This window comes from Lingula anatina, chromosome 1 (genome assembly GCF_051362555.1).
Source record: "Lingula anatina isolate TDL-2025a chromosome 1, LinAna3.0, whole genome shotgun sequence".
In the NCBI taxonomy this organism is placed as follows: domain Eukaryota; kingdom Metazoa; phylum Brachiopoda; class Lingulata; order Lingulida; family Lingulidae; genus Lingula; species Lingula anatina.
This window is the reverse complement of record NC_141767.1, coordinates 8891106-8904878: the sequence shown is the minus strand read 5'-3', so window position 1 is coordinate 8904878 and position 13773 is coordinate 8891106. Positions and strand designations below refer to the sequence as shown.

Here is a 13773-nt window from a genome sequence, read left to right as displayed (position 1 = left end):
AAAATATAAAAAAGGTACCGGGATCGTGCCAGAAGTAATATAATAATGAACTCCATGCAGTCATTGTGTTTTTCAAACTGATGTCATGGTTTATGAGAATTTGCTTGGATATAATTTCATAATCAGTTGATATAGGCCAGATGCTAGATACATGGCATATGGTGACACGCGTACAAGCTGCTCACGGTGACATGAAAAGAAATCTGACTCTTAGGCCGTCAGTCAAAAGTTGTGTTACAAAATTCACGTTGAAACTGAAATTTAGCTACCACCTCCATTGAAAGGTAAAGCTTTCGTGGCTTTCATGGTCGCCATCAGTTGACCAATCACTCTCATTTTTGCTCTTTTTTTCAATGCTATTGTTCCAAGTAATACCAATCTTAACTCTATATTCGCCAATGTATTTTTCTTCCCCTTCAAAGCACCATATTGGGCAATAGAAATAAATTGATTAATACATGAATGTTATATTTTGGTCAGTAATTTTTGCAGAAAAACTTTTTGTATGTGCAATGGCTTCATGCAGTTAACAAGCAGTGCCTCTAAAAATAGCGAAGATCTCGGTGTTAGCAAAAAAGTTTCTATCAATCCCTGAGATCAAAAGGGACCGTTTGAACGATAAGATATCTATTTTCGTTCAAGATATTTTTAAACGTTTGGATATGAAAATAGTGTCGAAGACAAAATTAGCACAATTGTAACTATTTTTAAATTACCCTGTCCATTAAGTGTTCGAACTTTTAAATAATTATTTCTATGAGTATGGATTGCGTTCTGGGGCAAACATTAGTCAATTACTTTTAATTTGATGTCTTCCCTTTGCATTAATTTGACCAAAATCAGTAATGATGCCCGTGTAATATATTGTTGCAAATTTAACAAAACCCGTCTTTTCACTTGAAATGTTTTAAAACATAAATGGTGTAAAAAGTCAATTCCTATCAGCTGTAAATGAACGCTAAAAAGATCTCCAACTCCATTTCAAGGCCACATGATTTTTGTTAACAAGTAAATTTAATCTGACCCAATGCCCAACACACATACGGGTCCAAATGTGTATCAAGGAAGATTCACAAGGGGTCCACAGAAAGATAACGGTAGCAGGCGTTTTGAGTTTTGTTGACTTTCATATTGACTTGACACGAAAACAAACATTACCCAGGTTACAAATAAAATTCACTTATTTGGGTAAAATGTATATGGACATATATGTATTAGTATACTTTTAATAAAATGGCATATGATACAGAAAAGGGAAATTGAGCATAATAATGATGCCAAATGCTCTACTAAAAGATGAAACAAAATCCTGAATTATTATGTTTGATATTTATTGAAACTGTCTAATGCTCACCCTTTGGGCACAAGATTGAATAAAAGATCTTGAAATTATTATCTGCAAAGCTAATTAATTGCCCTTAAAGACTAATTTTAGGAATTTCAGTATCATTTGTCCATTGCCAAGAACTATTTCCCATGTACTTGTCTGGTACCTGATAATGGCACACCTACAGTCACTAAGACCAAGCTCAATCTGAAGTATATTCAACCACTTTGATTTGCCATTCAAAAATGGAATACGAGTTTAGATGTCGACTTCAGTAAAGCCATACCCTTTTTTTAATGGAGTGTCTCAGTCATTATTCACTTCCCTGATTTTACTTTGTTATCAACCTTCCGATAACTGCAATAATTGGTCAATGTAATAGTTGGTACGAACTGGCGTTCACTGGATACCCAACTATTCTCCTTGTCATTTAAAGCTATACCAACACAGTTTGATAGTATGACCCAGTAGACAGACACAGAGACCAGGGTCGCTACAACTCTGCCATCACAATCGCCTCACGCACTTGTCAAGAACACTTCTGGAAAACATTTACGATTTGTTCACACTTTCTGCTTGGTAATTTTCTTCAGTATGTTGCTTTGTTCAATAGCTGCCAGTCTTCTTTTTCTCTGAAAGAGTAGTAAGGATAGATTAGTGCAAAACAATGGCAAAGTATTAATTTTCAAATTTAATTGCATGTTTTGAAAGCTGCCCCCGTATCTTGGGCTGACTTAAAGCGAAACATTCCATCCAGAGCACATAAATCACATCAATTTTATGCACTTGATACACTTCATACACCTTCAAGTGCCTCTTTACCTACAAAGATAAGATCTAAAAAGGTGAGGCAGGAGGCAACAGTTAACACTTACATGAAATGATTCCTCAGTTAAACTCCCACCCACAGCACCAGAAGGTCCCACAACATCTATAGTTTCTGAGATTTTCCTGGCTTTAGAAGGGGAGTCTGGTTTAGATTCAGCCGTGGCTATATCTGCCATTGATGTGCTCAGAGTGCTGGCAGGAGAGGGCCCCACATCAAGTACCTAGAGAAGCAATGGAATCAGTCTCAACTAACACACTTGAATGACAGCCTCAACTAACACATTTGTGTAAAAGTTTCAACTAACACATCTGTAATCTGGTAAAAGAGGAGCCTTGCTAGGATTGCTGGGTTTTGAGGATAGAGGAACAAGTAGCAGATGAAGATAAAAAGTTTCAATTAACAAATTCCCCAGCTGGAAATAAAGGGAAAGAGAATCTTAGACATGTTTATGACACACCGGTCTTGAATCAAGAATGTCTGGGCTAATGTCAAGTACACAGTATATATAGCTGAATCACTTGTCAAACCCATCAAATAGAGAAATAATCTAATATTACTCTTACCTTCCCGGGAGCCAAAGTCTCATAGCGATGTCTTAGAGTTTGAAGCTCATATTCACAGTTTGCCAGGGCAAGTTTTAGCTCATATAACAATACAATGTCCTGACGCAGTTCATTAAAATGCTGTACAATCTCTTCTGTTGGAATGGGATTAAGGTCTGAAAATATAAACACACAAGCTTATTTTATTTCTGTTGTCAACCACATCCTTAATCCACTAAATAGTCTATCAAGCACTAAATGTTATACTATAACCACATATTCAGTATGCAAACATGCACTTCTTCATACATACATACATACATACATACAATAATCAATTTTCTTGAGCATGTAATTTATCACTGCTTTTAAAACCCACTTAGACACTTACCAATTGCAAGTTCATCCAACACCTGTTCAATAGCTTTGGTTTTCTTCTGTCCAACAGTGGCTGGAAGTTTCATCTGAAATTACACAATAAATCAATAAATAAGTATATGTCTTTGCTCTACATTTGTAGGCAAGTTGAATAAATGGTACATAGCACCTTTAATTAATTTTGTGGAACCACTTGCCTCTCTAATATAGCCAGAAAAATCTGAAACACTTTTGGGTCGTTTAACAAGGCCACTAATAAAGACGGGATGACTTAACCAGACATAGTTTTGGGCCGAAAGAAAAAAGTAGGAAGAAATGGCTTGGCCATACAATCAGGTGGCCACAGAAACTAGACAAACTTTTTAAAAAGTCAAATTTCCCATTTAAATCTAAACAAAATCATGTCTGTTTAACCATTTAAATTACAGAGGAGAGTCTGTGAACTTACCCTCTGGCTTCTTAGAGACACTCCAGATTGTTTGCTGTCAGGGAACTTGATGCCTGTGCTTTCTGGGGTAGCCTAAAGTAAGTTAATATTTCATTTCAACCTGTGCACTGAACTTGTTCATATTTATGGCAGCTTCCATTCAGCTGCAACAGTTTTAGTTCTAGTGGTCAAAATATTAGTGAGTTGTGTGATCAAACAGAAATAATCTGCAAGATAAAAAAAGGATTACTTCTATAGACAAAATTTTGACACATTCAGCTATTGCACATGTTTAGTCATCAATTGGGACTTTTTAAATCAAAATATGACCAATACATAGGTATCCTCTACCCACCCCTATATCTCTAGACTTCTGTGATGGAGGAACTTTCTTCTTAGTTGTCTTTCTTTCCATTCTCCTGCTCTCCATATTGCTATCTGCAGCCGTGATTAATTTCTGTAGGTCTTGTGTTTTCTTTTCTCTTTCCTTCTTTCTCAATTCTATCTTCTTTAATTCTTGAAGTAACTGTTCCTCTTCTTTTACCTACAAGGTTGACAATAACAAATTAGCTATTAATGAAAATAGAGTCTTTTCCACGAAGTCGTAAGCATGCGCAGTTCGCGCCATTTTGTGCGGGACTGTTTCTCAGGGGGAAAGAGTAGAAGGGGCCTTCGGTACTTTTGTAGTATACCCCCCCTCACCCTGTAACTTTCTGTAACTTTCACTTTTCAAACAGTTTTTTACATTTTATTGTTTATCCATGTCAAAGCTGTTGAAATAAAATGCTTTTGTAATTACCTGTGGACTTTTTATTAGTGTTAATCACGTTTAATCCAGCCCATTGAAATACAAAGTTAGAATCTTCAATTTACACTCGCAGTCAATAACTTGCCGCATTTTCGTTGGCTAACCCTAAGGTAATTTTATGTGAACAAGTAGCTCATAATAATTTCACAGAGGAAATCCAAGTATACAATGTATCAATCCTATGGTCACATAAAATAAGGTAGAGTTAGCCAACGAAAACGCAGCAAGCTGCGGTTACATTGTAAATTTTCACATTGTATTTCAATGGGGTGGATTAAACGTGATTAAAACTAATAAAAAAGACCACAGGTAATTACAAAAACATTTTATTTCAACAGCTTTGACATAGGTGCAAAAGACACTGTAAAAAAAATGTTTGAAAAATGAAAGTTTCAGGAAGTTACAGGGTGGGGGGGTATACTACAAAAGTACCGAATGTCCTATCTTTGCTGTCGATGAGGTACGTTTTTAGTTCTTTCATTGAAAAGTCATCAAGTACTTCTGCTAAATTTCTATTCCAACTGCTCCCATGAATATGTTTTCGAAAAAAATCAGGTGTAAACATGTTACGAAACTTTGAAAATTCAGATTGAAATGAGCATTCCTCGATATGGCGTCCGTCGTGTACACTCCACACTTTCCCCCTGAAACTTCAAATCCCGCAAAATCTCGCGTTCCCACGGATAATTTAGCGGAAGTCACGTGACCGTGGAAAAGACTCTATTTATGAGTGCAACACGAGAAACTAATGTAGGGTTATTACATTTCTTAAAAGCAAAGCTAGTTGAATTATGACAACTTTACAAAAATTAACAAAAACTTTAACTGAAGGAATACAAAACAATCAAAGCACTTTAATATTAGAATTTTTAAAAGTTTATTTTTAGCTTTGAGATTTTTTACATCCACTTGAGATTGAGATTACATAATGTAATCTTACACACAAGCACTGAATAAAAAACAGTATGTAACAACATATCTGGCTCACACACCTACCTGTTCAGGATCCCTGTTGAACAGCTTAATTAGTTGCTCTTTTCTCTTCCTTTCATGATCAGCATCAAATATACGGATTCTTGGTTCTGTGCCATGTGCTGCCCTCACCTGAATTATCAAGTGTAATTCATGGCCAGTTAATTCACAAGGTAATTATCACCAAGTTAAACTATTCCAGACTATTTGCTACCCACCAAGGGGTTTCCAAGTTAAAACTGTAATCCAGTTTATTTTTTTAAAATAAAATTCAGTTTAGAACTGTTATAGTGTAAAGGGTCATTAGGCTAACCCCTACACAAATCTATTCTTTTTATAAATCAAATTTTGTTAACAATCATTCTGTCACCTACCTTTGTCAATGTATTCCATATTCCATAGAACCTCTCCTTCAGATCCTCCACACTCCTGTTGGGAAACTTCACCCTGTCCCACCTGTCATGGACGACAATAAACCTGAGGGAGAACCTCTTACACAGGTCAAACAAATGGTCAGTCTCCTGCCTGGACCAGTTCTCATCGTGCAGATGTTGCTGATATTCTATATCAGTGTACACTGGAACGTCCACTGTCTGAAGATTGTGATATACAAACACTACACTCTTTATCAGGGAAATGTCAGACAAGTAAGAAGTAAGAAATTTTTAATATGATCTATTTATAATGAGCTTCAACAATAAATTACAATATCATATAATGTGAGATTTACTTCAATATTGAATATAGAATTAGTAAAGACATGAGCCTAGGTTAAAAAAAAAATAAAAATAAAAACTGAACATTCATCATGGGACCCAACACCTATTTTATTGCAGATCTTGACAAATCTCAGGAACCATCAGAATTGAATTAAAAAATGCAGAATTTTGCGTTACCATAGAAAAACCTCGTGTCTGACTAAACCTTCTTTTAAAGTAGAAAAGAAATAAATGAAAAATAAAAACAAATATACAAAAAATATCTTAGTTTGACATTTATTTGCCGATTAAAATATTAAGGTGGTGAGAAGCCAGCAAATTACCTTGTTAAACCTGGCAAAGGGATAGTCTTTCCCCTCATCTGCAACTCTTCTCCAGTGGTTGAAGATGGCTCCATCCTACAAAAAAAACCAGATTGCTGAACAACAAAAAAATTCAAGATGGCAAAAATGAAAAAAATATACGTTGTGTTCACAATGGGATAATAGCATATATCAATATAAATAAGGTCAAAATAAACATGGCAGATAGGTATGTCCACAAAGACATTCATGGTTTTCTTTGTTCTAAACAAATACATTCAATTTCATACCATCGTTAGAGTAAAACTTTAATCCTTTTAGATAAAAAATGTTTATAAATATATAAATACTAATCAAATTGTTACAGTTTAATTCAATGTACACTTCTTATTTTTTATAATCAAAAAAGTCATTTGATGGATTTTACCTTTCTTGCAGGGTTTGTGAATGGCATGAACTTCCAAGGCCTCACTTTGCTTCTTCCTATCTTGGCTTTCATTTGTTTGTAGCCCTGGTTTGTATCTGTAGGAATTATTGGAGGGGCATCCCTGAAAATATAATCAGTGCTTAAAATACAAAATCAAAATTTCAAACAGAAAAGAAAAGAAATTGCTTCTGCCTTTTTAACTTGCATAAAACTGACAATTATTTAACCATTTTATAACACAGATCCCATCAAAAACAATGCAGAAAATAATATCATATTTATTTCCTTATTTGATAATTGGGTAATAAACCTACTTGTTGTCTGTCCATAATAAACCCCACAATTCTCTATGCATCCCATCAGGCTTCTTGAAACTAGATTCTGGTTTCTTAATTTTCTTCTATTTAAAAACAAAAGTAAGACAACAAAAAACTAAAATTTATCATAAGATTATGTCTGGTGGCAATATTCCTCCTGGTATTCACAAATTATCCCAATCCACCTAAAAGGTTATTATCATTTATTAATATTATTTTTTGCAAAGAACTTGTTTACTGTAATGGTAATTTCAACTTTGATATATCTAAGCTCATGATCCATTATAGCTGCTGCTGACAGAGAGACTAAGGGGCTGTTTTACCCTTTTGTCTGCTCCCATTAAAGCCTCTTTCACCATGCTGGCCTCATTCTTTTCCGACCCATCCAGGTCCATGATTTCACGGACATCATTGCTGGAGGCATCCATTACTAGCCAATGCAAACCTGTTATTAAAAAAATGTTCCAAGTCTTTGTTAGTTTGCTTTACTTAATGTGAAGTTCTACAACATAATAATAATAATAGTTAGAATAGGCTTGCTTACCACTCATCTCATGAAAACTGGTGGGCTTTTCGTCAATGTGCGACTTAAGTAGGGGAGGTGTAAGCAAAACACTTCGGAGCCCCATCTACAGTGTATGCTGCTGGCTGACCACCATATCTATAACTTTACTTTTTTAATTAGAACACTATATCTTTCAAGTTTCAAACCAGTATAGTACTGCATGTAATAACCGTATATATTTTGTAGTCACGCTAGCCTATATCGAAATACGGATACCAAACAGCAAAGACTCGCATTACCAGTTATTCAGTCGAACTGGTGGGAGAAATGCATGTAGTGCTTCAGTGGCAGTGCCAGTGCCATATGAAAGAGAGCCGATATATCTTGTGGAGTATCGTGATGCGTTGCATCAGTAAAATGTCTCTTACTCTTACCTTAAGCACAACCGAACGTACGATTATAACAATGTATATGTAAATTCCAATCCACTAATTCACGCTATTTTTACTAGCGCCATTTTGGTGCCTGGAATATTGGCCATTTGATTTGTGACAAATATTTGCTGCGGAGAGAATTGTGAATTGTGCCAGATGCGACTCCGTGATTGCGACTTTAGTCGAATGCGGTAGGCCAAGAATTTCTTGGGTAGGCCTAATACACCTATTTGCCGAAATATTTGTCGTTTTCAAACTGACTTGTTATCTTAAATTTTAATAAGTTTTAGTTTAAACAAAAGTAGACCTTTAAAGATTATTTTGATCTACAACTATATCAGTAGTTCCCACTGTTGCTTATAGCTTAGATGGCGCAGCGATGTCGCGTTCAACAACAATCTTCAACAATCACTGCTGTTAAACAGCCACAAAATCACCAGCAAAATGCTATATCAAATGCAGTACAGTAATATGGAATGAAATAAAATGAGTTGTTTATATGAGAACGGAAATGTCACAATTTAGATATAGCCTATATAGGCCTACCTGCATCCACTGCAGCATTGCCTTTTCATCTGCCTTCACATTGATTGGGTCTATGCTTGGGAACAGAACGGCTTCACAGTTCAAGAAAACACTTTCCCTTTACTAAAATACAAACTCCCGTTCATTACCCAAGGCTTTCCCTTTTGTGTAATTTTCACTAAATGTCTATACTTTTTTGGGCATCTCAAATGTAAACGGTCCTTTGATTTAAAACTAATAGCGTATTGCTAAATTTTAGAAATCCAGAACTCTTTTCAACTTTTTTTTCCAGAGGAACAATTTGAGGTCCCCAAAATGACGTGTGTTTGTGTGTGTGTGTGTGTGTGTGTGTGTGTGAGAGAGAGAGAGAGAGAGAGAGAGAGAGAGAGAGAGAAGTTGTACAGATTTAATACTCGTTAGTTCGCTTGCACTTATTTATTTAACAATGTCTACACATCTGGTACTAATTACGCGTGAGAGCCGCACGGCAATTCAGACCAGGTATTTTTTTCTCTTTACTTAATAGGAATGGAATCTGCAATAAGGAAGAAAAAGACAGTCATAAGCAAAAAAAAAAAAAAAAAAAAAAAAGTAATCGAAAAACCAAATCATAATTTGACCGTATTTGGAAAAGATAAAATAAGCAATTGGTTTAGGGGTAAGAGTTTTAAAAAATCCACAAAAGATGAATCAGAATAGTCAAACAACATAGGGATATTAAAAATCTAATGAAACAAATTAAAGAAGAGATAGTATGTTAAGACAGCAGTATATATGTAGAACGTCAAACAATATGTACAGTATGTCTTAAACAGTGTCGTTTTAAAATAACAGCCATAACAACACTGATCGTGATTAAAATCAGTTAGCGCAAAAAGAATGCTAAATAATTAATAAGGCTATTTTGTAGATTTTCAAGAAGCATTAGACAGAAGTGATGATGTGCATATCTAATGAAATCTAATATAGTATTTAGCAATCTAACCGTTCGTGAAACGCACTGAGACCAATCTCTCAAAGCACTTTAGCTGTTAAAAATAATTTTAAGAGATTAGATAAAAGCTCAGCCCCTAAAAATGGTCGATATGACTAAAATAAAATAGAATTGTTAATAATGATAATAATGGTATTTGCATGGATGAATTTGGTATTGTGATAAAATAGCAAGAAATAACCTGGAAAAGGAAAGGCAGCATGGTAAAAATATCAAACTTATATCCAGTTTTATTTTGTCTGAAACCTGACATCAATTAAGGTATTTCAGATAAATTCAATATTGGAATAACCGGGCGAGATTGAAACGCAATACGGGAAAGTTTCTTGGCTAATTTAGAAACACTCACAGTCGGTTGAATGGTAGTCACTATAGAGTCACGGAGCAACAGCGGAGGTAGCACAATGACGCAAATAGCACAATAACGCAATAAGGTTACTGGGTAATCGGTTACTGCAACGTAATTCTCTCGATTATGATACAGTGTGGAGGTCTACATCTGCTACATAAATGTGATAGCAACTATCAAAAGAAACTCTTTTCCTATACTTTTTGAGATCAAGTTAAACGTGACCAACGTAGATCTCGTCTAATTCAGAGAATTTTTTTAAAAACATATAGTAAGCTACCGATCAATCATGCCCACAGCGGATATGCCTCACAACCACTTAAAACACACCAAAAGAAAAATGTCTGTCATTCATCCAACATTATATAAGTAATAAGTATAGGTTTTGGTACAAGCTGATTGCCATCAGGCAGAAAACTCCTACAATGACGCACAACAGGCGTGACACCATTGGCTGTTACATAACATGAAGGAAATGGAAGCAATGACTCAAGCCACCAGAATTTATTCGATTCTGCACTGTCACAACAGAAACCACGCTAGGCTGTCACCTTGATCGCTAAATGAATCTTATAAAACAGCCTAAAACCCCACTAGTCAACCATAATGCAGATAATAAATAAACAAATAACGACAGGAATTAAATAAAATCGCAGTATATCATTTACACGCTATACTGTTTTATTTCACCAAGGCCGGTGTCTCAAAAGATAAACGTATACGCAAAGGGTTTTACCCAAGATATCAGGGTGAAAAGGTCTGGAGAAAGGTCCCTAAAAGCTGACCAACTACATATCTGAAGGAAAGGTGGTGTTCTCGGTAGCTGGGAAACATGGTATTAATTAAAAGGATATTAGCAATAAAGTCAGTTGTAAAGGCACAAAATATACTTATTTGAATCTAGAACCCTATGTGGGCCGGAATGGGCCAAGTTTGCAAACACGTTGACCATTCATCATTGTTCTGGCACAACTTTCAGTTATGTTTTCACAATCAGAAAGCGGGAACGGATGTAAACATGATTTTAAAACGAAAGAGGATATTTTATAAAATGCTAATAACATACCATGACAACGTAAGATCTATGATAGCAAGAAAGGAGGGGAAATTTCGTTACGTTATGTACGTATAAATTACGAGAGAATGGTAAATTGAAAGGAAAAAAAACAATGGCGTTCAATCGACATTACCGGGGAGAGCCGCGTCTGTCCCTGTGTCACCCAATGGCAGGCGGACGAGGAGAGGAAACCCAGCTTGTGGATAAATAATAGTTGTGAACACATGCACCGAATGGCTATTTCATACAACGGACAAAATAGCAGAAACAGACTGAAAAGAGCTATGACTATGACAACATCAAGAATCTCCTTATGAGCATCCCTTAGGTCTATCAGTAAAGAGCGTCTTTTGAACCACCAAATCTCCTTAAAAGTTTTTTTTGCGTTGTAGTAGTTGAAGTGGAGACAAACTAACAGTAGAATCCCAAATACATCGGGTACAAAGTTTAGCAATACAAAGTCACTGGTGGTAAACGGTTATCTTCATCGACAGTGACCACCATTTGCCTTATATCGCCATAAATAGCTCTCCAAGATAACATTTATAAGTATATTTTGATAAGAGATAAGCCAAAAATATTTTTAGAAGAAATCATCAAATACTTATAATTATGTCTAACGCTTAACGCCGATTTTACTAGTTAAATACCCATTTATGCGAATCGATTGTCTGGTACATGTATTCTTGGACGAATCATTTTATTCGTCTAGTATATATTTATACTCAGTTCACATTCAAGTCGTATTGGCATATATATCACAAGAAAAACCGAAAAAGGACTGTGGCGTTAAATTACTTGGACATGTTTGGACCATTAACATGATACCATCCAGCTCATGAAGGAAATTGTCATAATCTCCATTATGTTCATTTCCCAAATTGATCGCTTATATAATTGACCAAAAGATTTACAGAGAATTACAAAAATCCATAGGCGTATACTTAAACATTTATTTTCCTATGTCAGAAAAATTAATACGACAGGCATGGCCTTTTCATCCCCATTCTCTTATAGCAACACTTAAATTGACCGCTGGGCGACCATTATATCATGACATGACGTCACTTGTCATCTAAAAAGATCATCACCCAATTACTCCGCCGGGAGCAAGCTAATCACAGATTTGCGTGCAGGGCCTGCGCAACCTTAGGTTATGGGTTAACTACATGTTTTGAAATCGTCAGGTTTAGTGAAGCTGCCATCTAGACACTCATCCTAAAACGGACTGCCCCTGATCAGCTGTCTCCCTTTTAAAAACCAACCTCGTAATCCATTGTTTTCGGTGGTTTTCTTCATAGTATTTTTTAAAAAGAAACAGATATACAGGACTTTGGGGTTAAAAATACAAAAAATAAGGACACAGAAACTGAAATTTAAAGGGATAATAACTCTTCGTTTTGGCCAAAAAATGAATTTTCCTGGAGTAAACAACAATTTTCCTATACTTACCAATGGTTAATGAATCCATTTTTACATTCAAAGTTAGTCCCTGTTTTTTTCTAAAAAGTTTGTTTTTTGTTAAAATCTCTTAAGAGATTATAACAGAGTATAGCCATCAATGGAGGTCACGTGGTCTGAAGACATGCTCAGATATCAGAATAATAGCTATAACTGCTGTTTTTGTCGTAAAACAGAATATATTATATTTCTGTGAGTTTTTATTGTGAAATATAGACCTCATACGAGTTATTATCCCTTTAAGTGTTGGGGTTTATATTTTATATTTTAAGGAAATATTTGGCTTTACAAAGTGCGTGACTTGACGTGGTTGAAAGGAGAAACAAGGGGATGACACCCCCCTCCCAACCACACACATACACCGCCCCTTCTTCCCTCTACATGTACGCCTGTGAATAGACAATATTTTATGCCTTTAATCAAAAATCCTGTTTTACCCCTTTTCATACTTTCAGATACAGTAGGCCTAATGCCCTAGAGATGATCGCCCGTAATTTCCATGTGCTCTTTTTTCCAGAGATATTATTGATCGTTACGTCTTTACAGTATCCTGCAGCATTGACGATGAAGATAATGTGTGGTTCATAATGTTCGGCGCTGCATTCTCTGTCGTCTTTTAAAAACAATAAAATAATTCACAAAGGCGAATTTATCCCAACAGGGCGTGACATGAACAATCAAGGCGGGCAATGCATTATATTTATCTTTAAAATCATATATTATTGCTTATCATTTTCAGGTGAAACGTAACACATATATCAGTGGCGGATTGAGAGGGGGGATCGGAGGGTTCCTAACCCCCCCCCCCCCTTTCGATTTCTGGTCCCCTCTTGAAATGAGAATTTTGACTAGCTGAATCATAGAGCTAATTCTAAACCGTACCAAATGGCACCGTTCGCCCTCTAAAATACCAAAAATTTTGGATGCCCCGAACCCCACGCCAATGTGGGGGAGGCGGGGGTGGGGGTGGGGGGTGGGGCGACCGGGAGGGAGGGTCGGCTTCGCATCTGCGGACCCCCCCCCCCTTCAAATAATATCGGATCCGCCCCTGTATATCCAGGTTTGATATCACAATTAGTCATTTTCTTTTCAAACCAGTGACCACTGACCATAGAGGAACGGAATGGGGAGGGTGCCCCACAGCAGCGTACAGTTTGTAGAGGTATGCGAAGACTTGGAAAAACCGAAAGACGGGGGATATGTGGGCAGAGGGGGGGGGGGGGCAGTGAGAGACGGACTATAATGAAAGATCATGAAATAATTTTCAATTTTAACCAGGAAACGGCCCATTAGAGACCAGTAGAGATGAATATGCAGCACTCACAAACTGTCATTTGCATTTGATAACGGATAAAAAAACGTTTTGAATGTACGAGCACCATTTGTACTCTTGAAAACTT

General features: G+C 36.2%; 1 protein-coding gene across 3 annotated transcripts; it reads right to left on the bottom strand.

Annotated features, from left to right (window-relative positions):
- Positions 1-1312: 1312 nt before the first annotated feature.
- Positions 1313-8173, bottom strand: LOC106179783 (DNA methyltransferase 1-associated protein 1). Of its 3 annotated transcripts, none has more exons than XM_013563545.2 (13): positions 7988-8173; positions 7372-7493; positions 7046-7131; positions 6732-6852; positions 6326-6400; positions 5658-5876; positions 5308-5415; positions 3859-4047; positions 3525-3596; positions 3090-3162; positions 2720-2874; positions 2203-2376; positions 1313-1959 (listed from the first exon to the last, which is right to left on the bottom strand). In XM_013563545.2, exons 2-13 carry the CDS (start codon positions 7474-7476, stop codon positions 1891-1893), a joined length of 1446 nt encoding a protein of 481 aa, XP_013418999.2. In that variant the 5' UTR covers positions 7477-7493; positions 7988-8173; the 3' UTR covers positions 1313-1890. The 3 variants fall into 3 exon arrangements, with proteins under 3 accessions (XP_013418999.2, XP_013419000.2, XP_013418998.2); XM_013563546.2 differs by having other exon boundaries at positions 7853-8070; XM_013563544.3 differs by lacking the exon at positions 7988-8173 and adding an exon at positions 7593-7705.
- Between the last annotated feature and the right edge of the window lie 5600 nt (positions 8174-13773).

Coding starts and splice junctions, on each gene's coding strand:
- LOC106179783 (XM_013563544.3), bottom strand. CDS start 7,677: ATGGGGCTCCGAAGTGTTTTGCTTACACCTCCCCTACTTAAGTCGCAC. Junction 5,416..5,657: donor TATGGAATACATTGACAAAG/GTAGGTGACAGA, acceptor TTGATAATTCAG/GTGAGGGCAGCACATGGCAC. Junction 3,597..3,858: donor AGAAGTCTAGAGATATAGGG/GTGGGTAGAGGA, acceptor AACTTACTTTAG/GCTACCCCAGAAAGCACAGG.